We start from the raw sequence: 26600 nt of genomic DNA on the forward strand, positions 1-26600 counted from the left end.
AACCCTATTGAAACAGATATACCACCATGGAAAATCCATCCCTCAGAATGGATCCGTGCATGTGTTTAATTTCTTCCACCAGTAGTGATAAGGGGTTTCATGCACTCTCACAAAGCTGTTTAAATAGAGGATAGGAGGAAAAGGGGCCTGAAGAGGTGCTCAGGAGAGCCAGTATCCAGGGAAAACAGGACTCCCTAATTCATGCCCTCCCTGGAATATCAGTCTCACCTGCAATGGGGGGCCCAGCAATCATTGGCAGGGCCATCATGCCCAGGAGGTAGCCAATGGCCTGTGAGGCCTGCATTGGGCCCACCAGCTCAAATGCAATGGGGGCCATTATGGTGATGAAGAAGCCATCGCAAAGGCCCAGGAAAAGACAGACGACGATAAGGCCCCCGAAGTCCCGGCACAGGGGAATCATCATGGACATCAGGCCCAGGAGCAGGAAGGAAAGGACCTGGAGAAACAAGGGCCTGAGGTCACATGCTGGCCAGCCAAGAACACATAGCATCACATCTCCTTTCTCAAGTCTTCATTTCTTCCATCTATACAATGGGGTGATGGGAGGGGGAGGGTGTCAACAGAGAGAGCAGTTGGACTGAATAGTTAGGCCCTTTCTAAGTCTTGCACTGAGGGATTCAAAGTCCAAGAAAGGCCCTACTTAACTGTGATTCTGTCGGGATTAAAAAAAAAAAAAGTTGGGGGATACTTGGCCCCTGGCCTCAAGAAGTTTGTCTTTGCACTAGACCCTAAGATAAAAGGAATTGTTGTTTCTGCTTTCTGAGCCTGTATTTGGCTTACCCAGGGATCAGGGTCTGGGATCAGGCCATACTGGTGTTCTCAGATCCAAGTAAAGTATGGAAAGAGGGAAGGGAGGGCATGAGGATGGCTTGCATGATGATCAGATGGGGTTGTAAGTGGAAGGCACAACTTCTTGAAATGGGGAAGGAGCCAGTGCCCATTTTTGTGGGGGCTGATTTTATAAAATAGCTTGGCATAAAGGAAACCATTGGGACATTCACCCAGGTTCCTATGCTTTAGGACATGGACTGCACTGCCTATCTCAGACATCTCAGACACATGGCTCTGGGGCCCTCTGAGAAGGACACCCTGAGAAGGCAAAAAAAGGAACCTTTTAGGGGAACCAAGCCACTGGGAAGGTGTGTGTCTAGGGAGAATGAAGCCAGCCCAGGAACACTGACTAGCCACTGGGCTTTCTTTGGGCTAAGCAAAATGACTCCAAAATGAAAAAACTGCCTTTCCAGAGGTGTTTTTTTTTTTCCTTCTCCACAGAGAAAAGGGCCACTGCAAACATAGCTGGTCTTCATTTGCAACCTGTGTTGGCCAGCTAGACTGAAGACCTGGGCTGCAGGCAGAGAAAAGAACCCTGCCCCCATCCTGCTGCTGCCAACCCCCTGCAGCCAGTAGAGCCAGGTCAGAACCAGGTCATCCCAGGGTCAGGGCTAAGATCTGCTCTCTTTATCAAGGCCTTAATAGGCCCAAGGATTTTCTAATAGTTCACACCAGCAAGCCAACTTAGCCAAGAACACACTGAAGGAGTGGGGGACATGGTTATTTGGTGCCCTAAAGATTTTCTATGTTGTTGCTGGCAGTGGGTTTGTTAGGTTGATCAGTTGGTTTTTGGAGAGGATAATGCCATCTGAGGACATCTTTTTGTTGGGAGACTTTGAACTTTGATCAGGCAGTTTTGAGGTAGCTAGGCAGAAGCTAGGAATAAGAACCCCAGTACCTGAGCTTATCCTTTAAGAGATTCACACACAACTATAAGATAAAACCAGACACACCTATTAATAAAGCCCATTATGGAAATTGAAAGTTAATACCATTATATAACACAAAGAACCCTATTAACTGATTTTAATCAGGTCTAAGTATTACCTATTGTATCTAGCTGTCTGTTAAACATCCTCCATGAGGCTTTGCCAAGGTTCAGAAATTTGAAATCCCTCTTGGACGTGAGAAACAGGCCTCAAGATTCAGAAATTTAAAATCCCTCTTGGACGTGAGAAACAGGCCTCAAGAATTGGCACAAAGTGAGGCTGTCTTGCAGCCTGTCACTATTTCCTTTCCAGCAGACTGTCCAGGGGCTTGATGCCAGAGACAAGTGCCTGTCTTTACCAACAGTAGGAGCCACAGAATCTACTAGATAGCTCTTCAGAACCTGAAGGTGTGTATACTCCTTTCCTCCCCCAGGCCTGTACTCCTGCATTACATGCAGGGAGAGAGGCAGGCAAATTCCTGTGATGGAGTATCTTAACAAACTCAAGAGAAAGAAGTTCATCCATTGTCTTGTGCTCTTGGCCCAAGACACTGAATTTGTAAAATGAGGAAGTTGAACTACTAGTTGATGAAGATACGTTTCAGCTATAATGTTCTAAGATTATTTTATATTATTGTAAGTGGTAAAACTCAGTGAAGTAAGAGTAAGGAAAAGGGGCAGGAGCAGTGGGTGGGTGGTCAGCAGAGGCACTGGGTCCTAAGCCTATCTTGGCCTCTAACTGACTAATGCCTCCCTGTCCCTTGGAACTCCAACTGTGTAACAGAAAGCAAAAGCTGCTGAGGCTCTACTTCTCTCCTAGGGACTGTGATAAGAATCACATGAGTTATATGACTAGGCAGGGGCTGCTGTCCCTTCTCAAGATAAAGCCCTGGCCCAATGCCAGATTACCCTGATTTTCAGAACTCTTTGGCATCTTGGAGCTGCTAATACTGGCAGGGAAGACTCACAGGGGTGTCATGTGGGTGAGGCTGGGAAAGCCACACATACTACTATGCAAATAGCTACCCAGATAAGCACTTGCTGAAATTTGCACAGAAATTCAAAATTTCAATTGGTTTATCTCAATCACAAGATTATCTCTTGGTTTGACTTAGTCAAGTCACTTATCATCTCTGAGACTTGGCTCTGCCATCACTTAGGGCAAGGTAGAATATGAGAAGTGTGTTGCATAGGAGTTCAGCTCTGCTACTACTGTCTGTGTGAGCCTTTCCCTCTATTTCTCCACCACTGTAATGAGGTTGGATTGGATGGACCTTAAAAGCAACCCTGCCTCTGACAAAGCAGATGCACCAACTCTTGCAATCTAATAGCAAAAAAGTTAAGGAAAAGTTAATCATATTTTCATCCAAGATATTTGAGGGTACTTAGGAGAGCACTTGGGGCTATCAGAGACAGAGAAATCACCACTGTGAGTGTAGCCAAGACCCCTTTCAAGTGCTTTTAGGGCTTTCCCAGGAGATAAATGAGTCAGAACTCAATCACCTTCCTGATAGATTATTTGTGACTACTTGATTTTGGAGGCTATCTTTGCCCCTTCACAGGGTTCTGCACTTGGGTACGTCTTCATAAACCCACCCGCAGGATCATAAGTCAGGTAAGAAAGGCAATACTGCTGCCAGGTAGACAAAGACTAACAACCTGAACAGTGGCCTGTATTCAGACCAGACCAGAGCCTAGTTCACACAGAAAATAGCCTTGGAGCATGGAGAGCCATTATTAATAAAATCTTCCTTTACATGTGTTCTAATAGGTTCCATATACACTGCTCTCACAGAATCCTCACTCAATCTTGGTAAAAGAGGCAGAACGAGGATGATTTTCTTTGTTTAAAAGCAGGTGAAATGGAGGCTCAGAGAATTTGATTGACTTTCCCATGCTACACAACAAGCTACTATTCTATACCAAAGGCTGTGGATAACCTTGCATTTGTGGCAGGCTGTTTCTCCCCACAGTGGACAGGTGGTCACACTCACCTGCAAGTAGATCTTCTTAAGTCCAGGGATGGAGTCACTGATGTGGCCTGACACAAGACGCCCAAGGCCTGAGGTAGCCCCAATACACACCAAGAGCACCCAGGTCTCCTTGATTTCTGAGAACTCCTCTTCCACATACTTCATCTGAAAAGCATAGCACAAGGACCCCCAGAAACAGGAGGAGAAAGAGGAGCTGACTGGTAACTGTAGGCATATCCAGAATCCTCTACTGGTTACTTTCCTGGAGCAGGACAGAAACCCCCTCTCCTGTAGCCCTACCTCCATGACAAGCTCTCTGGCTGCTTATCCCTTGGTTCTCTGGATTCTGGACTTCTGAGCAACAGCTGAGGAGGGTGGGTACCTCCACGCCCCTTCTAAGCCCCAGCAGGACAGAAAATAGCCTAAATGATTGAGAAAATCCAAGGGTTTCTCTACTATCTCCCCATTCCCTTACCCCAAACTGACAGCCTAAGGCAACATCAAATCACCAGGGGAGAAGAATCCACCAACTTCCAGGCAACTCTTCCAAAGTGTGTTTTAGGAAACATGAAGCCTGTGGAGGATAATAGCTGGACTACAACCAACAGTTCTGTAGCTGCATAAGTTTGGTGGATGGTTAGTTAAACAAAGCTGAATGGGTTTCTTTCCTACAATTTTTTTTTTTAGTCCCTTTAAGGGATTACTACACTTGATGAAGTTAGAGAGATCCAGTATATGTTACTTCCTAAACAAAATCATTTGACCACAAAGACCAGCATTCCACAGAATCCTGTCTTGGATCACCCAGGTCGGTCTCCTGCATCCTGGCAATGCGTATCTCCTCAAAATCTATCTAAATTTTTACTGTGGGAGAAGCCATGGTCCATGGGCTTCCCCCTGTGGAATTGCCCCCATTTTCCACTAAGGTCTTCCCTCAACCTCTCTCTTTTTCCCTCTCTGGATCTCTCCAACCAATATTTTGTTTCTTTTCCCAAAGGTCCCAGCTCTGCCCTTTCAATGTCTCCCACCCCCACCCTCTGGAATCTAGGCAGGTTGAGGGTAGCTTCTTGGGGCCAGGTGGGGTGGGCCCACCCTGGTATTCCTCACCAGGTGTACATAGGGAACAAAGTAGCCAAGGGCAGCAGCAGCAATCCCGAAGGCCCAGATGCGGTAAGTGCGTTGGCGGAACACTCGCATGTTGAAGTACTTCCTGAGTTGAGCCAGAAAGCGCTGGTGCAGGGTGCGGACACCTCTCTTGCTTGGGGTGTCCTGGGAGCTGGGCAGGAGGGGCCGGTAGGTGAGTGAAAGCAGCATAAGAACAAACATGAAGGTACTCAGCACCTGGAAGGTTTGGGCCAGCTTGATCTTATCCCCCAGCATTCTGATGAGGAAGGGGAAGGACATGGAGAAAATGCTACTCCCAGCAGACACCACACCATTGGCCAGACCCAGGCGGCGTTGAAAGTAGTGGCCCAGGATGACGAGGGATGGCTGAAAGGCGAAGGAACAGCCACAACCAAAGAGAATCCCGTAGGTGAAGTAGCGCAGGCTTAGGGAGCTGTGGGAGAAACACCAAGAGCTGTCCTCAGCAGCCTGACCAGCAATCTATCTGCCCTCCCCTGTCAGCTTCCTGAGACTTCCATTCCTCCACCCTTAACCCACAGCCCCACTTGCCACTGACCCTCAGAGCTGACAAAGAAGAGGGCCTTCTGATCCCTGTGTTGCAGATGGGGAAGCAGAGGCTCAGAGAGGTAAAATAATTGGCCCAAGGTAACATAACTGGGAATCAGCAAAACTGGGACTTGAATCCAGGTCTGTGTGACTCTAGCATGACTCACAGCACCCCATCAAAGAGGACTGTTCAAAGGAAAGCCAGAACTAGCCCATGTAAAAGCTGGATGAGGGGCTACAAGGAGTCATTGTCTTAGAGAGAATAGTCTCACTTTACTATTGGTGGTGGCCAAAGCTTTATCCCAGGTAGCAACAAAGGTCTGCAAGAAGTCAAAATCCCAGAAGATTGAAACCTTCCATGGGACTCTTCAGTGTCTTTCTCCATGCTAAGGCCATTAATATTTCAGAGAATGGCTGATGATCTGAGACATACGCTCCCCTCAACCCTGCCGAAGGTCCGCATATCCCAAGACCCTTTACACTAGGCCCTGGATGATCTCCGTGGGGATCATTAGGTAGGAGTCTCTTTAACTTTTAGAGTCCTGCCTTTGTTTCTGGATATGGTATAGATTTGTTCCCTAGAGTAGCCTGGCTCCTTGACAGCAAGTGGAGCCTCAAAGAATTTGTGGGCCTGGCCAAGTAAGACAGGTCCTGGCTTAAAACTCATAGGCCCTGCTGTGGCCATAAGCCTCTGAAACATAAAGTAAAGGGTCAGAAAGGGAAAGGCAATAGGAAGGTCAGCTTGGCCAGCCATATGCCCCCAGATAATATTGGCACAACTTAGTAAAGAATTTTGTTTTCTTTTTGATGCCTCAATATATTTTGCAATAGTTCTTATCTGGCCACTAAATTACCTAATACTCTTCTTGGTCAGGCAGTTCTTCTCTGGAGATAGACCCAGTCCTCATACTAAAGGACTGGGCCTAAGCTACAGAGAAGATGTGGTGCTAGCACTCATGATTCTAAGATAGCTATCATTATTGCTTTCCATCTGCTGGTATTCACTGGACATGAGCAAGGATTTGGTTCTGAAAGGGTTGTCTTTGCTTGGAACACACAGCTAAGCCAAATGCTCCTCTTCTGTCAGGTTCCTTTGGGCCTGTGCCCATTAGATTGTAAGTACCCTATGGGATTGGCCTGGCTTGGGGGCCTTATCCAAGGGGCCTTGTGTTAGACCTTCAGGGAAGGGGCCAGTGGGGGCAAAACATAGGATTTGGTTTAGGGTGCTGTGTGGTGGATCTACTTCTAGCTGGGCCCCAGGACTGCAGACCCATTGTTTGGGTTTTCCAAAGCCCCACCAGCCCTGTCTGCATCCTGCCCCATTCCATGTCATTCAGAGGAACTCAGGGCCCTAAGTGAGACAACAGGAAGGATGATTTGGAGCTCTAACCATGAGCAGAACCATTTTTCCACTGGATGTGAAGCCATCCAGAAAGTTTCTTGGCTCTGAAGATCCTCTTACAGAAAGAACAAAGCGGGTAGAGAAGAAGGTTAGGGGCTGGAGAACAGAACGCCTACTCCAATGTGCCTAGAGAAGCGTGCCAGAAGAAAACACCACATCTGAGCTCCTTCCCCTCCCGTAATTGAGCCCATGTGGATTGGAAGGGAAATGGGATCCATATGTTGCTAATTTGTTTACACTTTGCTCTGCTTGGTCTTAAAAAACAGACCTTTGCTGTGTAGTGCTGAGACTAGAGCTGCTTCTGAAGCCTAGCTCCTCCCCACAGCTTGCTGGGGGTGAATGAGGCTGACCACCGGAGGGGTTCTGAAAAGGTCTGGAGCTGCTGCCCTGGGAGTGCTGAGTAGTTTCCAGGCAGGGCATGGATTTTCCCTTTTCTGTCCCAGTTGGATGGGACGAAGCCAAGAAATGACTGCAGACCAAATCCAAACTCTGCTGGAGGGCAGGCTGGGCAGCTGGAAATGCTCAAGTCATAAAGAAAGTTGGCTTACCTCACAGGGCCCAGTTAAGGCAAAACACAATTATCATTCTCTACTGTGAGTGGAACCTTAGGCCTAGAGAGCCATGGTGCTTTTCTGGGTAACTCAGCTCAGAAAGCAAGTCTCTGACAAGTTAGCTCTGACCTCATCCTAGACATGTCACCATGGCCATTTCTCATTTCCATGTTTCCAGGCTGGCATTCCCCTACGTTGGCCCAAGCAGATTGGAAGTAGGAGGTGCCATAACTTCCAGAGTGTCTTTGGCAGAAAGTCAACAGAGTTCTTTAGGAATTCCATATTCCTCAGGCTGTGGTATAGGGTATTTATTTTCCCTTACCCTACACACATTCTTCTTCAGGCTGGCAGAAAAGAAAGCAGAAAATGAACCTAGAGCCTGCTTCTCGCCTGACACTGCCAAGTTCTGCCAGTGGAACCAGTGGGACTAGGGTTTCTGTTTAGCCCAGGCCTAGCTGGGTAGCTGGGTTCTGGGTTTGTATCTCAGTGAGGGATATTGCTAATCATCCTTCTGATGCCCATGATGTGAATCATTTTCTGTCCCAAATCATCCATATGTCAGCAGTCTGAGCTATCTGGAAAAGAGTCAGAAATGCTAAACATCCTTGGGCTCAGTTGAACTCTTTTTCAGAATAAGATTCCTTTGGGAATCCTGTGCTAGGTGTTCACATGGGTTCACTTGAGAAGCTCAGTCTTGGGATGGAAAGTGAGGTCGTGAGATGTGTGGCACACTGAAGAGGAATCGAATAGCAGAGTTGAAAGAGACGTAAAAAGACCATATGGTCAAATCCCCTCATGTTACAGATGTAGAAATTGAGGCACAGAGAGAGCAATGGTACTCATCAATTGTTCTATTGCCATTCAGTGGCCAAAACTGGACTTGGGCCCAGCTCTATGAACTATCAGGCTTAGAGTACTCCTACCACTTTGGAACTCTTGGGTCCTCTCTGGGGATACTTCCTACCAATGTGTCCTGGGGAACCTACCTAAATGAGTTCACTGGATTCTGAATCCAGGGTGCAGGATCTTTCAGGGCCCTACATGGCCATGGCCATGGGATTCTGCAGTGAGAAAAGTAACCCTAGCTAAAGCCCAGAAAAAACCAACCCTCAGCCTTGGGGAAATAACCACCAACTCCTAGCCTTACCTGGTGAAGGAGCTGGTATGGAGGCCAATGAAAGCAACAGCAGCTCCCGCGGTTGCTGTGATTCGGCAGCCCAAACGGTCAGTGAATATACTCACAATGGGAGAACAGAAGAAGATCATACCCATCGCGAGGGCTCCTACCCATGCTGCAGAGAAAACAAGCACAAAGACACTTTAGCTTAGTGTAGTGCCTAGTGGTACTGCTGGTATCTCAGCTCTTCTCTGGCCTTTCACGGGGGCATTGCATTGGTCTGCATTGCCAGCTTGCTAGTCCCCAGTGATCAGAGAGTTTTGCAAGAAGAGACTAGATACGAAACAGGGGATTCTATCACTGGGGTAAGATTTGGACTAGTCGATATTTCAGGCCTTTCCGGGGATGCTAAGCCAGATCTATAGCCTTAGGTTCTAAGCCACTTGGCTTCAGGGGCAAAAAACACTGGGGTTAAGCTTTCAGGAGCTAAGGTCAGGCTTGTCTGCCGCATTAGAACAACCCTGTGAAGATGATAAGACTAAGGAGCAGAGAAGGCCACAGACAAAAGCTTCCTAGAATTGTACTAGGATACACGGCAGGTTCATGGGCCACCTAAAGATTTCTAAGGCCACTGTGCAAGAGAGTCATGTAACCCTCATGCTGAATTCCGTCATCAGAGCCCATGTTTGGCAAATTCCTGACTTCAAACTCAAGAAGATGTTATCCTGTTTCTAAAGGCTCTTAAGTGTCTATAACAATCCTCACTAAGGAGAAAGGAACTTGCCCTTTTACTTAGATTCTTCCAGTCCGTTTCCCTTTGCTCAGCTCTCAGAAGGAAAGTTCAAGCTTTTTTTTTTTTTTTTTTTTTTTTTTTTTGTCTGAAGGCTGTTATCAAGTGTCATCTTGAGCCTCTCTTTTCTCCACCAAATAATCTTAGTTCCCTTAACTTTTCCTCTTAGCTTTAATTTCTAACTCTGAAATTAATTTCAGAACTCTCCTTTGAACACTTCCAACTCTTCATCATCATCCTCAAAGAGCATTCATTGAGTGACACATGAGCTAGGCACTGGGCCAACTTCTGGCTGTCTCCAATTGTGGAGCCCCAGTGGGCCAAAGGAAGTCAGTCTGGGGCTAGTCAACCGGCTGTGTCTCTTACCTCAGTGCCAAATAGGTTTCTCAGCTTCCCATTGGGAATCTTTACTTTGTTAGAGCCCTACCCTGAGCCCTCTCTGCCTGGCTTCAAAAGTACTAGCCTGGGACAGCAGGAGATCTTAACTTTTTATCACAGGTTCACCTCTTACCTTGCCATTTCATCTCCTATCAGCTGTGAGATCTTGAGAAGTCACACAGCATTTCTCTAATCCTCAGTTTTCTCATCTGAAATGGAGATTAAAATTTCTGCTTGCACCTACCTCAAACATTTCTTTTTCTTTTTTTCTTTTTTTGAGACGTTGTCTCACTTTGTTGCCCAGGCTGGAGTGCAGTGGCCCAATCTCTGCTCACTGCAAGCTCCGCCTCCCGGGTTCATGCCGTTCTCCTGCCTCAGCTTCCTGAGTAGCTGGGGCTACAGGCGCCCGCCACCACGCCCGGCTAATTTTTTTTTTGTATTTTTAGTAGAGACGGGGTTTCACCGTGTTGACCAGGATGGTCTCAATATTCTGACCTCGTGATCTGCTGAAGATCAGGGCCGGGTGCGGTGGCTCACGCCTGTAATCCCAGCACTTTGGGAGGCCAGGGTGGGCGGATCATGAGGTCAGGAGATCAAGACCATCCTGGCTAACAGAGTGAAACCCTATCTCTACTCAAAATACAAAAAATTAGCTGGGTGTGGGGGCGGGTGCCTGTAGTTCCAGCTACTCAGGAGGCTGAAGCAGGAGAATTGCCTGAACCCAGGAAGCGGAGCTTGCAGTGAGCTGAGATCGCGCCACTGCGCTCCAGCCTGGGTGACAGAGTGAGGCTCCGTCTCAAGAAAAAAAAAAATCAAATATAATTATAAGTATAAGAGAACTTTGTAAATATCAATAATCACATTATGTTTAAAAATCAATGCAAAATGGATCGTAGACTTAATGTAAAACTTAAAACTATAAAACTTCTAGAAGAACATATAGGAGAAAAATCTTCCTGGCCTTGGTTAGGCAAAGATTTTGCAGATATTCACAAAAGGTATGATCAATAAAAGAAAATATTTGATATATTAGACTTGATCAAAATTGAAAACTTCTGCTTTTCAAAAATAGTTATGAAAATGAAAAGGCAAGCCACAGATGGAAAAATTTTGCAGCACACAAAATCTGACAATAGGCTGGTATTCACCATACAAGAGTGAGTTGAGTCTCACAACTCAATAATAAAGCAAACAATCTAACTTAAAATATGGGCAAAAGAACAGAGATTACACAATTACACATGTGCACATACATTTATGATATGAATAGTAATTAAGCATATAAAAAGATGCTCAACATCACTAATCAGTTGAGAAACACATATTAAAACCACAATGAGACAGCCCTTACCAAGAAAGGGTTTTTTCTTTTCTTTTCTTTTCTTTTTTTTTGAGACAGAGTAAAACTCTGTCTCCCAGGCTGAAGTGCAGAGGCGCAATCTTGGTTCACTGCCACCTCTGCCTCCCAGGTTCAAGCAATTCTCGTGCCTCAGCCTCCCAGGTAGCTGGAATTACAGGCTCATGCCACCATGCCTAACTAATTTTTTGTATTTTTAGTAGAGACGGGGTTTCACCATGATGGCCAGGCTGGTCTCAAACTCCTGGCCTCAAGTGATCCACCTGCCTCAGTCTCCAAAAGTGCTGGGATTATAGGCGTAAGCCATGGTGCCCAGCAAAGAAAGGCTTTTAAAAAATGATAATACCTAATACTGGGGAGGATATGGAGGAACTGGAAATGTAATACACTGCTGGTGGCGATGCAAAACAGTACTCACTTTGGAAAACAGTTTGGCAGCTTCCTGTGAAGTTAGGCATACATTTACCATGATCCTGAAAACCCATTGCCAGATATTAGCTCAAGATGAATGAAAACTTACGTTCACACAAAAACCTGTACCTAGATGGTTACACTAGCTTGTTTTCATAATTGCCCAAATCTGGAAACAACCCAAATGTACTTCAACTGGTGAATGGATAAACAAATGAATACACATTAATACAATGGAATACAACACAGCAATAGACAGGAATGAACTACTAAAACTTGGACAATCTCAAAGGCGTTATGCTAAGTAAACGAAGCTAGACTCAAATTATTCCTTCCACTTACAGGAAATTCTGGAAAAGACAAAACTATGGGGACAGAAAAACAAATCAGTAGGTGCCAGGAGGAGGGATGAGGGAGACAATTAACTACAGAGGGGCATGAAGAAACTTTTTGGGGGTAATGAAAATGTTATCAAGTTTCATCTTGAGTCTCTCTTTTCTAAGCTTTATATTTTATATATCTTGATTATGGTGATGGTATTCTTTTGTCAAAATTCACAGAACTGAGCATGTACAAAGGGTGAATATTACCATATGTAAGTATAGCTCAATAAATCTGATGTTATTTTTAAAGGCAGGGAGAAGGTAGGAAAGCAGAAAGTGCCAGTGCAAGATCTCATTTATGATATATGTATCTTTATTCTGGCCAGAGTAAAAAAGTAGCTCAGTTGTATTGTCAGAGAGAAAAAAATAATTAAATTTAGCAAATCATTTTACTGACATTTTATAACTAGAACTCACCATTACTTGGCCCTTCTGAATGTCTATGATATAATGAAAACTGATGATTATTCTTATAAGGAATTTTTTGTACAGTCAAAGAAAGTTTAAATTATGTTTGATATAGCTTTTAAAAATTAATCTATTTGGTTTAAAAAAACATTTTAAGTTGTGAAATAATTATAGATTCACAGGAAATAGCCAAGATAGTCCAGAGAGGTGCCTTGAACTCTTCACCAAGTTTCCCCTTATTGTAACTATAGTATGATATCAAAACCAGAAATTGGGAGTGGCACAATATGTGCATATAGTTCTGTATCATTTAATCATGGGTAGATTCCTGAAACCACCATTGTAATCAAGATACAGAACTATTCCATCACCACAAAGATCTCCTTTGTGTTACAGTCACACTCAGCCCACTTCCCCACCACCCATAACTCCTAGCAATCATGAATTTGAAGAAAGTTATATAAATGGAATCATACAATGTGTAGCCTTTTGAAATTGACTTTCTTTTTTTTACCCAGCATAATTCCCTGGAAATACATATTTGAAGTGAGTTTCTTATAGACAACATATAGCTGGGTCATGATTTTTTTTTCTATCCACTCTGCCAATCTCTGTCTTTGAACTGATACATATAGATCATTTACATTTGATGTACTCATTGATATATTAGGGCAATTTTATTTTTGTTTCCTGTTTGTTTTCTGTTTTTACTTTCTCTGTTTTCTTTTATCCTGCCTGCCTGTGGGTTACTTTAAAAGTTTTTAGAATTCCACTTTCTTTATTGTGCTTTTAAGTGTATACCTTTTTTAGTGGCCACTGAAAAATGTACTCAAAGAAATCACATTATATGTGTATAATGGTATCACATCATATGTATACAACGTTATTGGTGTCGACATTTTACTACTTTGAGAGGAGTGTAGAAACCTAACCTCCCTTATGTCTCCTCACCCTCCCCCATTTATAATAAAATTGTCTTAAATATTTCCTCTACATCTATTAATAACCACATTAGGCATTATTATAATTTTTCTTCAACTGTTAAACCTAATTTAGAAAACACAAAAGGGGCCAGGCACAATGGCTCATGCCTGTAATCTCAGCACTTTGGGAGGCCAAGGTGGGCAGATCACTTGAGTCTAGGAGTTTGAGACCAGTGTGGGTAACATGGCAAAACTCCATCTCTACAAAAAATTAGCTGGGCATGTGGTGCACACCTGTAGTCCCAGCTACTCAGGAGGCTGAGGTGGGAGGATCACCTGAGCCCAGGAAGTTGAGGCTGCTGCAGTGGGCCATGATTGTGCCACTGCACTCCAGCCTGGGTGACAGAAAGAAAAAGAAAACAATGCAAAAGGAGAAGAAATCTATTTTATTATAATAAATCAATTATAATATCTGTTATATTTACCTATAATTTTACTTTTTCCACTGTTCTTTCTTTCTGATGTTCCAAGATTCCTTCTTCTATTGTTTCTTTTCTGGTTAAATAATTTCCTTTACTATTCTTTTAGGGTAGGTCTGTTGTGACAAATTCTCTTAGTTTTCCTTCATTTGAGAATGTATTGATTTCCTCATTCATTCCTGAAGGACATTTTCACTGCATATACAATTCTGAGCTAAGAGAGTTTTTATTTCAGCACTTTGCCTTCCATGGTTTCTGATGAGAAATCTTCTATCATTTTAATTGTTTTTCCCCTAGAGTTAAGGTGTCATTTCTCTCTTACTGTTTTCAAGATGTGTGTGTGTGTGTGCATGCACGTGCATGTGTGTGTGTTTAGTTTTTGAAAGTTTGACTATGATGTGTCATAGAGTTCTTTGAGTTTATTCTCTTTGGGATTTGCTCAGTTTCTTAAATCTACAGTCTTATGTTTTTAACAGATTTGGGAAGTTTTCAGCAATTATTTCTTCAAGTACCTTTTCAGTCCTGCCTTCTTCCTCTTCTGGGACTCCTCTGACGACAGAAATGCTAAATATTTTGTTATAACCTCACAGACATCTGAGTCTCTTTCCATTTGTTTCAATCTATTTTCTCTCTGTGGTTCAGATTGGATAATTATTTATTGTTCTGCCTTCAAGTTCACTGATTCCTTCTTCTGTCTTCTCTCGTCTGCTGTGGGGCCCATCCAGTGGGCTTATTTTATTTTTGGTTTTATATTTTTCAGCTCCAAAATTTTCCATTTATTTCATCTTTATAACTTCTATTTATCTGCTGAGACTTAATATTTTTTTCATTTGTTCCAAGTATGCTTGTAATGATTTGTTAAAAACATTTTTTGATGGCTGCTTTAAAATCCTTGCCAAATAATTCAATTTCTGTGTCATCTTCATGTTAGTGTCAGTTGATAGTCTTTTCTTGTTGAAGTCAAGATTTCCCTGGTCCTTGGTGTGATTCATGATTTTCTATTGTATTCTGGGAATTTTAGATATGAGACTCTGGATCTTATTTAAATCTTGTGTTTTAGCAGGCCTCTTCTGATACTGTGCCATTGAGGGACCACTTCATTACTACCAGATGGGGTTGGAAGTCCAGGTTCCATGCTTAGCTTCTATTGACACTCTGAGAAGGAAGGGTACCTTGTTATTGCTGAGCAGGGGTGGGTATTCAAGATCCCTACTAGGCTTCTTTTGATATCTTCTTGGTTGGGAGGAGTAGGGGTTCCTTGTTACTGTTTCCCATGTGGTCTTACCTCAGTGAGTGATGGTGAAAGTCCCAGTTTCCTACTTGGCTTTCACTGACACCACCTTGGCACCTTGCCAGGAGTGGGAGAGGTGGTTGGAGGTTATACTTTGCAAGGGTGAAAGTCCAGGCTCCCTATGTGGTCTCTACTGACACCATGGGGGGAGGGGCAGGCCTTGTTACTGCTGAGAGGGGAAGAAATTCCTGGCTCCCTACTAAGTTTTCTCTGACACCACCTCAGCATGGGACGGGGGAAGGTTGGAGCACCTTGTTACAGCTGGGTGAGCATAGAAGTCTTGGCTCCCCAGTAGGCCTTTGTTGGCAAAGGTCAAGTGGGGTGCATTTTTTCCCATGGTGTTTGGCTGGAGTAGAGGGGTTATTGTTTAAAGGTTTTTTGTTTTGCTAGGCTGCCCCTTTTCCTGTCTTTTGGCTAGACAAATCAAACTTTTTTTTTTCTTTTGTCTGTTTCCATTGGCATTTCTTGGTTGCTGCCTTCTTCAGCTCCAGGTCTAAGATATGTGAAGTAAAAAGAAAACTCAGGTTTTCTGTTACATTTTTTTCTTAGATCCCAAGTTTCCTAGCCCATCTGCCTTCTTCTCTCCACTTTTCAATCTTGTTACATTTGTTTTAGATATAAAGTCCAGCATTTTTAGCTGTACTTCATTGGAATTATAGAGAAGTGCCTTAATATAGTTTTTAATACTAAATGTATATATTTAAAAATGAAGTAATTCATATGTTATATTAATTTATTCAACAGTTATTTAACATTATCTCTGGCCCAGATACATGTCTATCTCATAGGCATTCAAGATGTTAAATGAGTGACATATGGTATTTGACTTCAAGGATCTCACAGTAGAGTAGGGAACACATTTTTTTTAAAGGAGGGTAATAAAATTTATGAACCTCATAGTTCAAGGCCAGAATGAAATTTTCTGTTTAAAGATTTTCAGAGAAGTCAGAAACTCCAAGTGAGAGAAAATTTTCTATAAAGGGAGAGAAAGGTAATCTAATAACTAGATTGTGACTGAAGAAGAATAGCATTATATAAGAGAAGTGACTTAAGGGACTGTTAGTGGGATAGGTTATCAAAAAATTTTAGTAAGAGAAAAATAGTCAAGCAATGACCATATTAAAAAAGAATAACTAATAGTCATGATAACAATTATGATGACAATTATAACCATATTGATAATAGATGGGTGTTATTGGGTGTTATTGGTTATCCTTTGCCTTTCTTATACTCAGTTTCCCATTTTGGAAAATGCAAGGAGTAAGTAGAGGTTTTCTAGAATTCTAACAATTCTTGGACTCAAAGCTAGGAGTTTCTTTTGTTCCCCATAATTACCCCTGCTCTTATATGGGGAAGACAAAGAGATTTCAGTGAAGCAGCTAGATATGTGGGAGAATTGGGTGGATTTCAACAGGCAATGTACAGACTTATCTTTCTAAACAGACTTGGAAAAATCAGAGGTGGAACCCTATAACATTCCATCAGGCAGAAAGCATTATTTTTAACCCACAGTGCATAAGTGCTGAGCAAGTATCTGATTCCTGACTAATAAATTTTGTGTTCAACAGATCCTTGGATTTTGAGGATGAACTATTATAATTCATATAATTCAATGGTATAATTATTATACCATTCACACTTTTCCTCAGTGGTTCCCAGAGTTATTTTCAACCTTAACCTTCCCCTCTCAGCGGTAACAAGGCTTACCCCTCTCCTATGGTATCATGGAGTGAGACTTGGCCCCAAAAGGCCTGTATCTAAGTGAACATATGTCTGTATTCAGCAGGCACCCCTACTTTCCTCCTCAAAGCACCCATATCTAACTAGATTTCTGTTGGACCTGGGCAGCACAAGGCCAGAACTCTGCTTTTCCAGCACTATCCTGGATCTGTTGGCCCTTGAACTTCCTCATCCTCAAAGTCTTTTTACTCAAATACTCAATTAGTGCCTTGGCTCCTTACCCAGACACTCAGGCTAATGTCTTTGTAGTACAGGAGACTGCTCACAAAATAATTCAGGTGTGAGACCAGATTCCTCACTCCTTGGCTGCTGAAAGCCAAGCTCTCTGAGCTATTCTCCTCTTAGTTGAAAGAGAGAGATGGGGTACTCCAAGAGCCAAACTCTCCAAATACATTACAAGCTTTCATACATTCCTGTCATTGTGGGGAACTAACAAAAGCTCAAATGAGGGAATGATGGTGCAAAGTCAAATAAGGGTCAAAGCTAGGTCAAAGGTAGATAGGAAGAGAGATAAGGTGAGTGACACAGGGGCAGAGATGGCTCTATTCAAGAGCCTCTACTTCCTGACAAGATGCACAGTACAGTGAAAGAATAGCAAATAGGATTAAGAGGCCAGGTTCTAAGGCTAAACTATCCAACTGCTATACCCAGTGCTGAGTGGAGAGAATGGCACCATGAATTGGATTCTGTGTTGCCAGAAATATTCATCTGCTTCTGCCCCATCATCATACCTCTTCAGAGTTCCCAGAACACGGTGATGTGTCTACATCTAGTTTGGAGAAATGGGATAGTTGGAATGGTGTTGGTATGGCATGGGGACAGTGTGCAGTAGGTAGCAGGCAGCTCAGGACTGTGATGACTTATGCTGCCACATCCAGCCAGGTGGTGAGCACACATTAGTCTGATGATTGAAAGAATTGGTGAAACATATTTAAAAGGAGGATGTAGGTGAAGGCACTTCAGGGATCAGCTGGGGAGCTCTAGAGGGAAGAAATGCAGCACTCTGTTCTTCTTTGGGGACTGAGATAACAGGAGCCCTTATCTCTGTGGCTCACCAGAAGAGTGACCTCCAGCTGAGCTTCATTTATTAATTATTTCCCTGGCCTTGGGCAGGGCCCAGAGTTAAGTGCTACATAACTGTCTGTCCAGTGAATAGATGAAACACTCTTGCTCAGGGAAGCTTCTTCCAAACCTTTTTCCATTTTCTGACAAACACTGTGTTGAAAAGCTCTTTCTTCCAGCACTCAGACACTCTAAGCCCATTTACTTTGGTAACTACATGGCTCTAAAGAGGGTGGGGAGAGATTAGGAGTACAGGAAAGGTTGCAAACACATTTCCACCCAGGTCCTCAGCTCTGAAATCAACACTAAGAACCTGCCAGGATTTGGGGCTAGTGCTAGGGGTTGTAGTGACTACAGAGTAATGTAATCCAAAGATCTGGCCAGTCCAAGCAGAAGGCTAACACACATGTAAAGGAAGCCTGTTTGGTGCTCCCAAATGCCAGCCCGTGGACCATGCTTGACCAGCTGCATCTGCACCATGTGGGTAATATGAGGGCACTGCCAAGTTTCAGAGGCAATGGATTGGATCAACTATTATTGTCAATTGTCAGGGTCCATTGTGGGGAATGAGAAGAGCAGTAGAAGGAGGTTAGAGGGACCATCTGGCTGGAGTTCTCATTCACAAAAGATCTCTAGTATAGACTTTATTCTGTAATTATCTTGTGAATGCCATCTATTGCATTGTATTTGCATGATATGTGTTACAATGTTTAGTTGTTAAAATTAAGTATTTCAAAAGTATCACAATTTTTGAGACTGTATTTTGGCATTTTTTCATTTACAAATATCCAGAGAACCTCACAAAATAAACGTGTTGTGAGCCTTCCACCAACTCCTGAGTGTAGAGATCTTTGAATGACAAGGTCAAGAAATGCACTTGGACCTTTAGGTACTGGAGAACCCACACAAGTCCTAGTGGAATGTTAAAATCTATGACTGTGGTTATTATATCACAAGGGTATGGAGGCAGGACTGGAAGCTGTCACTGACGAGGCTGGTGTCTGAATTTTTTAGGGAGGGTAGGAAGGAGCCTGGGTCTGGGGACCTACTGAATGGTAGCAGAGGTAAGACTGAATCACATATGCAAGAGTTTGCAATAACAACACAGTGCATGTCTAGACTAACCTCCTCATTTTACATGTGGAGAAACTGAGGCCCAGGAAGATTAAATGATATCACCCAAAGTCACAAATCTGTTAGTACCAGAACCTAAAGTAACACACTGTATTTTTCTACTACACAAAGATTTAAGCTATCAAAAGAGACAAGAGTCTGTCTGCAGAGGGGAGAGGTGATATCTGAGAAGGACTACAAGGTTTTTTTTTTTTATGCTCAGGTTAATATATTCTTTATTATTATTACTATACTTTAAGTTCCAGGGTACATGTGCACAATGTGCAGGTTTGTTAATATGTACACATGTGCCATGTTGGTGTACTGCACCCATTAATTCGTCATTTACATTAGGTATATCTCCTAATGCTTAAGCCTACACCTACATCCCAGATAGTGCTTGAACACAGGACCTCAAAAATGTTTTCTGTACCCTCCCGTCCCTGTGGAGGGTAGACAGGATTTGGGGGAACACTTTGAAGAGAGTCGCTGAGGCCGTACCCTTAGGCCTGAGGCATGGAATACCCCAGAAGCACTTTCCATGCAGTGGGCCAGGGGTTGGTCTGGGCTCTGGCTAATGGTGTCCACGTGGTAACTTTTGCTGGAGCAGAGGTGGGGCCCATCAGAAACAGCAGTGGCAGCACTGGGTTCTTGTTTCATGCCCTACCTGCTCCAGGGTTATAGTTATACCTTCTACAACCTCCCCATGAAACTGGCTAGTGCTTTTGTCATCAGTTGCCTCTGAAAAGTCTTTTCATCACCAGGCCTGGGGATTGTAAGCCTTCTGCCCTCCTCCCACCTTAGGCTCTTTGTTCTCTGTACTGTCTGCCAATCCCAGGTAAATATCATGTCCACTGGGGCACAAGTAGAGGCCAAACTGTTCTGGGCACACTACAGGTCTCTCTAGGGAGAGTTTGGTGGACACTAAAGAATAATATGGCAACTGAGTGCCCAGTTCTAGAACCACAAAACCTGAATCAGAAGCCTGGCTCACCATTTACCATTTATATTACCATTTATATTTCTTCAGGCAGGTAACTAAAATGTTTCAAATGTAATTTCCTACTCTGTAAAATGGGAGAAATTGGGCCAGGCGCGGTGGCTCATGCCTGTAATCCCAGCACTTTGGGAGGCCGAGGTGGGTGGATCACGAGGTCAGGAGATTGAGACCATCCTGGCTAACACGGTGAAACTCCGTCTCTACTAAAAATACAAAAAAATTGCCGGGCGCAGTGGCTCACGCCTGTAATCCCAGCACTTTGGGAGGCCGAGGCGGGCGGATCACGAGGTCAGGAGATCGAGACCATCCTGGCTAACACGGTGAAACCCCGTCTCTACTAAAAATACAAAAAATTAGCGGGGCGTGGTGGTGCGCGCCTGTAGTCCCAGCTACTCGGAGGCGGAGGCAGGAGAATTGCGTGAACCCGGGAGGCGGAGCTTGCAGTGAGCCGAGATCGTGCCACTGCATTCCAGCCTGGGCGACAAAGCGAGACTCCATCTCAAAAAAACAAAAAAACAAAAAAATTAGCCGAGCGTGGTGGTGGGTGCCTGTAGCCCAGCTACTCAGGAGGCTGAGGCAGGAGAATGGCCTGAACCCGGGAGGCAGAGCTTGCAGTGAGCCGAGATTGCATCACTGCACTCCCACCTGGGCGACAGAGCAAGACTCCATCTCAAAAAAAAAAAAAAAAAAAAAAAAGAAAGAGAAATTGTCACATTGTAGGGTTATCATAAAGACTATATGAAACAATATAGGTTGGTGCAAAAGTAATTGCAGTTTTGCCATTACTCACAATGGCGAAAACTGCAATTACTTTTGCAGCAACCTAATATATGAAGAAAAATTAATGGCATATAAATAGGGGGGAAACATATTTTATTATATGTACCATGCTAATTTTGAGAAGGACTTTTAATTTTAATAATTAGAATGGGACAATATTTATAAACTGGAACATCCAGTCATTCTATTTATAAAGGAAACCTATTATTAAGAGAACCTTACTTTGAGTTCTGCAATTGATTCTGTAGAACTTTGTGCAAATGACCTTTGTTCTCTAGAACTCATTTTGTCCAATTGTGAAACAAAGTAAACAGGGTGCAAGGGGGGAGCTCAGAATTACATTGAGGTTGATAATTGCCTCTGAGAGATTCATAAAAACTTGTACCTTCTGGAAAACTAAACATCGTATGTTCTCACTGATATGTGCGAGCTAAGCGATAAGGACACAAAGGCATAAGAATGACACAATAGACTTTGGGGACTTCGGGGGAAGGGGGGGAGTGAGGAATAAAAGACTATATATGTGGTGCAGTGTATACTGCTTGGGTGATGGGTGGACCAAAATCTCACAAATCACCACTAAAGAAATTACTCAGGTAACCAAATACCACCTGTACCCCAATAACTTATGGAAAAATTTTTAAAAATGTACATTCTATTCCAGATAATAGCCCTGCAATAAGCACTGTTTTAAATTACTAGCAACTGAGTAATACAGGAGTTTTCAGCTTTCTGGTTCCTGGAAGAGGGTCAAGTGCCCTGTGTTCCCTGGACCTCAATTATCAGCTCTGAGAAATAAGGGACAGGATGTCACCATACCCGTGTTTCCTCCCTCATCCAATATCTGATGGGGGTGGGGCAGACCTTACGCCAGTTTTAGCCAGTTTATAGAGAATGTGCACAAACTGTCTTGTGTCCCATAATTTAAATTTTGACATAAAAAGCCAAATTCTACCTCATTTTAATGCCAAAACCTCGCCCCACATTGAACATGGGATGTATGTTACATACATGTTTAGCCAATGTGCATGCGCTTGGCTCCCCTCATAAATATGTATAGCTTTCCCCTCAAACCTACTGAATATGTAAAATACCAGTCCTGTGAGGCATAGACCCAATCTGTCCTTCCCTTCTTTGAAGAGAGAGTGCTTTTGAGCTCTCTCTTTGCTGGAGACTTTCTCTTCCCAGCTTGCAGACCAATATTGCTAATAAAGTTCTCCTTTCCACTATTTAGCCATCCTGGTGGTTTTTTGGATAATACCAGCAAAAAATATTTTATTCAAAAACTATTACAAGAGATGATGGGGCGTGGCGGCTCACACCTGTAATCCCAGCACTTTGGGAGGCCAAGGTGGGCAGATCACTTGAGGCCCAGAGGTTGAGACTAGCCCGGCCAACATGGCAAAACCCCATCTCTACTAAAAGTACAAAACTTAGCCAGATGTGGTGGCACATGCTTGCAATCCCAGCTACTTGGGTGGCTGAGGCACAATCATTGCTTTAACCTGGGAAGTGGAGGTTGCAGTGAGCTGAGATTGGGCCAGTGAATTCCAGCCTGGGTGACAGAGTGAAACTCTTTCTGGAAAAAAAAAAAAAAAAGGAAAGAAAGAAAGAAAGAGAGAGAGAGAGAGAGAGAGAGCGAGAGAGAGAGGGAGAGAGAGAGAGAGAGAGAGAGAGAGAGAGAGAGAGAGAGAGAAAGAAAGAAAGAAAGAAAAGAAAAGAAAAGAAAAGAAAAGAAAAGAAAAGAAAAGAAAAGAAAAAAAAGAAAAGAAAAGAAAAGAAAAGAAAAGAAAAAAGAAACTATTACAAGAGAGGAAAACCTCAGTATGGAACTGGGCCCAATTCTGAATATTGAGGAAGAGCTGAATACTGAATTCTGTGGGGCTGGGAATGCTTGGTCAAGGAGAAGCGTAGTGGCGGGTGCAGCCAGTGGGTGCAATTGATAAGAGACATCAAGGATAGGGAGGATTCTTGTTAGATTGACCAAACAGGACTCTTTCTGAGAGCAGACTAGAGTAATCAGATATTAAGAATGAGGGGATTCTGTCTAAACTGACTTTGCCGGATTACTGCAAATTGGGGCTATGCAGGTGTGGCAAGGATGAGGGCAAGGTCCAGATACAGTCAAGAAGAGGACTTAGAAGAGCCTGACTAAAATTTGATTCCAAAGAGATTTGTTGCCAATGCCACCATGCTTGTGCCTTCTCCCTCATCTAAAGTCTGACTGAGGTGGAGTCTGGCCTAGGAGAGAGAAGGGAGGTGGAACCCTGAGCCCCAAAGGACTGGAGACCCACTGCTTTCCATGGGCACAGGCCCCTTACCTGACCCAGTAGCCAAGAGCAAAAACCCCCAGGTGGATGAAGAGTCAGTGAAGGAGGGGATCATGCCGGGGACCAGAGGGCTCATCTGCTCTTTTGAGAAAACATACAGCCCCTCAATAGCTCAGGATTTACAAACCAGCCTTGAAAAGAGGAAGACCCAGAAACCCAAATAATGGGACTCACCAGGCAGCTAAAATAAGGCATTTCCTTAGTATTTCCTTGAAAGTATACTCAACCAGTGGGTTCTTCCTGCCCGTTGCACAGACAAAACCAATTCACTGAGACCATGCTATTGCAGTAGAGAAATAAGCTTTATTAACACAAGGTCAGCCATGCAGAAGACAGAGTTATTACTCAAATCAGTCTCCCCAAAGGCTCAGAGGTTAGAGTTTTTCCAAGGATAGTTTGGTGGACAGGGGACTAGAGAATGCATGCTGCTGACTGATTTGGGGTCCAATCATAGAGGTGTGGAAAACTATGGTCATGTGCTGAGACTGCCTCTGGTTGAGGGGGTTGCACAGGATCAGTTAGGTCATGAGTCTCGAGTCCACTTCTGGTGGAGTCAGTTGGTTGTCAGAATGTAAAAGTCTGAAAAATATCTCAGAAGACCAATCTTAGGTTCTGCAATAGTGATGTTATCCACAGGAATAACTGGAGAAGTTACAAATCTTGTGACCTCCAGAACAATGGCTGGTTATTGTCTAACTATACCCTACATCTTAGCAGAATTCAGGCTCCTCATAATCCTAACCTTGTGGCCTTTCATTAGTTTTACAAAGGCTGCTTAGTTTTGGGAAAGGCTATTATCATCCTTGCTTTAAGGTTAAACCATAAACTAAATTCCTCCCAAAGTTAGCTTGGCCTATACCCAGGAGTGACCAAGGACTGCTTGGAGGTTAGAAGCAAGATGGACTCAACTATGTCAGATTTCTCTTACTGTCATCATTTTGCAAAGGTGGTTACAAAAATCCCACTTAAACGTCTCTGCATGTCACTGAACACATTAAATATAGAATCCACAGGACATTTTCTCATTCATTCCCCCTTCCTTCCAGTGTCTTCCCCCCCCCCCAACTCCCATACATAGGAGAAGAGCAGCAAGGATGTACAAAAGGGGCAGCCTTGCTCAGGGACCTTTATGTTCATTATCAATGTCAATGAAAGCTAAATCACAGACGCTGGTTTGAAGAAGGTAACATTTTGGCCCTCTGCATCAGCAGGGAGGAGAAGAAAAGATTTTACATAACAATTGATAGAAATTGTGCCATTATCTGAGGCCCTACAGCCCATACTTTACATCCCCACAGCCAGCAAGAGAAAGGGCACCCAGTTTCAATATGCAATTTCTGCTTGGAAAAACTACTGAAACCTTAACCATGAGCTTTGGGGTACCAACCCCAAAACGTTGAGAACCAAAACCAAAAAACTTTGAGAACCCCTAGTCTAAAGAAGGGTAGCCTCAGCTCTACTCCAAGCCCCAGAAACTGCCCAATTCTCGCTGAGATGACAAAAAGTGCTGGAAGGTCATCCACATCCTCAACCTTCTTTATCTGTCCTGAAGAGGGGAGACCAATTGCTCCCTAAGGCTACCATCTCTAAGCAACCAGAACTGACTCCCCCAGAAATGAGCATAGCCAGTGATATGGAAGTGCTGAGAAGGAAAGAGTGTGGACCCTTTAAATGATACAAGGGGTTAAGGGCCTTGTCCCTGGCTAAGGCTCCACCCTAGACCTGTGCCTATGGACCTAAGAGAGGACAGGCATTTTTGTTTACCTGCCCAAATGTTGCATTTCCCAAGACCTCCCCTGGCCTGCCATGCCCCCATCCTGTGCCTATAAGAATCCTGAGACCCTAGCAGGCACAAGCTGCGGGACTTCAGAGGAGCAGATCAGCAGAAAAAGACACAGGCAGCTAAACACAGAGAGGAGCACATCAGCAGAGGAACACATGGGTAGCTGGACGTCCAGAGGAATGCACCGACAGGCAGTGGCATACCGGCAGGTCCCGACCAGCCCTGACCAGCAGAACAACATGGAGTTTGGCTGGGACACTCAGAGGAGAGCCCAGGCCACTGAGCGGCCCAACTCCAGGGGAAAACCCTCCCACTCTAGCTCCTTCTGGCTTTCCCCATCTGCTGAGAGCCACCTCCGCTCACTAAAACCTTGCACTTATTCTCCAAGCCCAGGGTGATCCGATTCTTCTGGTATACCAAGGCAAGAACCCAGGACACAGATAGTTCTCTGTCCTTGTGACAAGGCAGAGGGTCTAACTGAGCTTCACCAGGACACAGCCTGCAGCACAGGATGGTTCTTGAGCACCTGAGATGGGCTGTTCTGGGTTCCCACAGTGCCCTGGCTTACTTCAGCCTGGGGTAGCTCCCTGGGTCAGAATCCTCTCTTGAGCAACTACCCCCTGCCAAGCTAGGCTGCAAGTTCCTGAGAGAGAGGGCGGAGACCATGTCCCTCTTGTTTACTGTTTGATATCCAGTAATTCAGTCACCATTTGTTGAATACATGAAGCTGCTGGGAGACTCATGGCCCCTGGGTGGGATGGTCAAGTTAGAGTCCCATCTCAGGTACCTGGTAGTCAGATATGCTTGTAATCTCTTCTCCTGTGGGTTGTGTGTGTGTGTGTTTTCTGCTTTCCCTGAGGAGGACCCAGGAGCTCCCTGAGGATGTGTTTGATAAACTGGTTTTAGTTAATGCCCCAACTCTGCTCCTTAGGTGACTGGCTCTCCTCTTCACCATCTCCACCCCTGCCCAGGAAAGATCTCTCCTGAGGGGTTCCCAGCTATTTCCTTCTCAGGCTCTGTGTTTCCTGGGGAAAGTTCCTGCTTCCTTATCGGAAGATCAGGGAGTTGGGCTCCTTGAAGAGCAAGGAGCCAGTCGGTTCTATGATCTCTCATCTACCTGTGGCCTGAACACTGCCCTCTCCTGAACACCTTGGGGATCGGGCGCAGGGACTTGACGGGGTCTAGACCCCACTCTCCCTCCATGATGACTTGAGTTGTGGAGATGAAAATGCCTGTTGCCCACCCAGGCACTTCTGGGACAATAAACATACTTATCTAGACAAGGGCCTTGGCCAGAGGAAAGAAGGCTCAGAGACAGAAGGAAACAGGCAGGAAGACCTTCCTGACAGTAAATGAAATTAAGCCCAGAAACCATTTACCAAGGAATGTATGGGTCTCCTTTTCCTGGAGATTATAGAAACCTGGAAGCTAGTGGGCCCCCAGAGAGCAGCTGGTCCAGCCCCTTCATTGTATAGATAAGAAAACTGAGACCCACAAAAGAAGGTCTCTGCCCAGGGTCACGGAGCTGCATAATGTAAGAGCACAGACCAAGACCTGATGCTAGGACTCTCTGGCCAGATCAGTTTCCATTACTCCAAGCTGAGAGGCTTCCTTCAACCACAGGACAGCCCGGCTGATTTTCTTGAGTGTCTTTGCTGTACAGATGAGAACTTTTTGTGGCCCCCAGAGGGTAAAAGGCCTATGGGAGGGAGAGGTGAGGCCAAAGACCCTATCCTCAGGATGCTCAGGCCCAGGATGTTGCCTGGACACTCCCTTGCCCCTGCTGAGGACAAGAAGGACACGGTCACTCTGGGGTGCCTGATGGCTAGCTCCCTGACTGGGGTCTGGGATCTCTCCCCAAAGACTTTCCTGTACTTG

General features: G+C 44.3%; 1 protein-coding gene across 1 annotated transcript in view; it reads right to left on the minus strand.

Moving 5' to 3' along the window:
* The window catches only part of SLC16A2 (solute carrier family 16 member 2), a 106794-nt gene that overhangs the window by 4220 nt on the left and 75974 nt on the right, over nucleotides 1–26600 (minus strand). Inside the window, exons 2-5 of the mRNA XM_030934761.1 lie at nucleotides 8525–8669; nucleotides 4861–5311; nucleotides 3775–3918; nucleotides 229–457 (exon numbers count right to left, since the gene is read on the minus strand). Coding sequence (XP_030790621.1) covers nucleotides 229–457; nucleotides 3775–3918; nucleotides 4861–5311; nucleotides 8525–8669 — 969 coding nt within the window. The remainder of the gene's footprint in view (nucleotides 1–228; nucleotides 458–3774; nucleotides 3919–4860; nucleotides 5312–8524; nucleotides 8670–26600) is intronic.

Source organism: Rhinopithecus roxellana, chromosome 7 (assembly GCF_007565055.1).
Source record: "Rhinopithecus roxellana isolate Shanxi Qingling chromosome 7, ASM756505v1, whole genome shotgun sequence".
NCBI lineage: Eukaryota > Metazoa > Chordata > Mammalia > Primates > Cercopithecidae > Rhinopithecus > Rhinopithecus roxellana.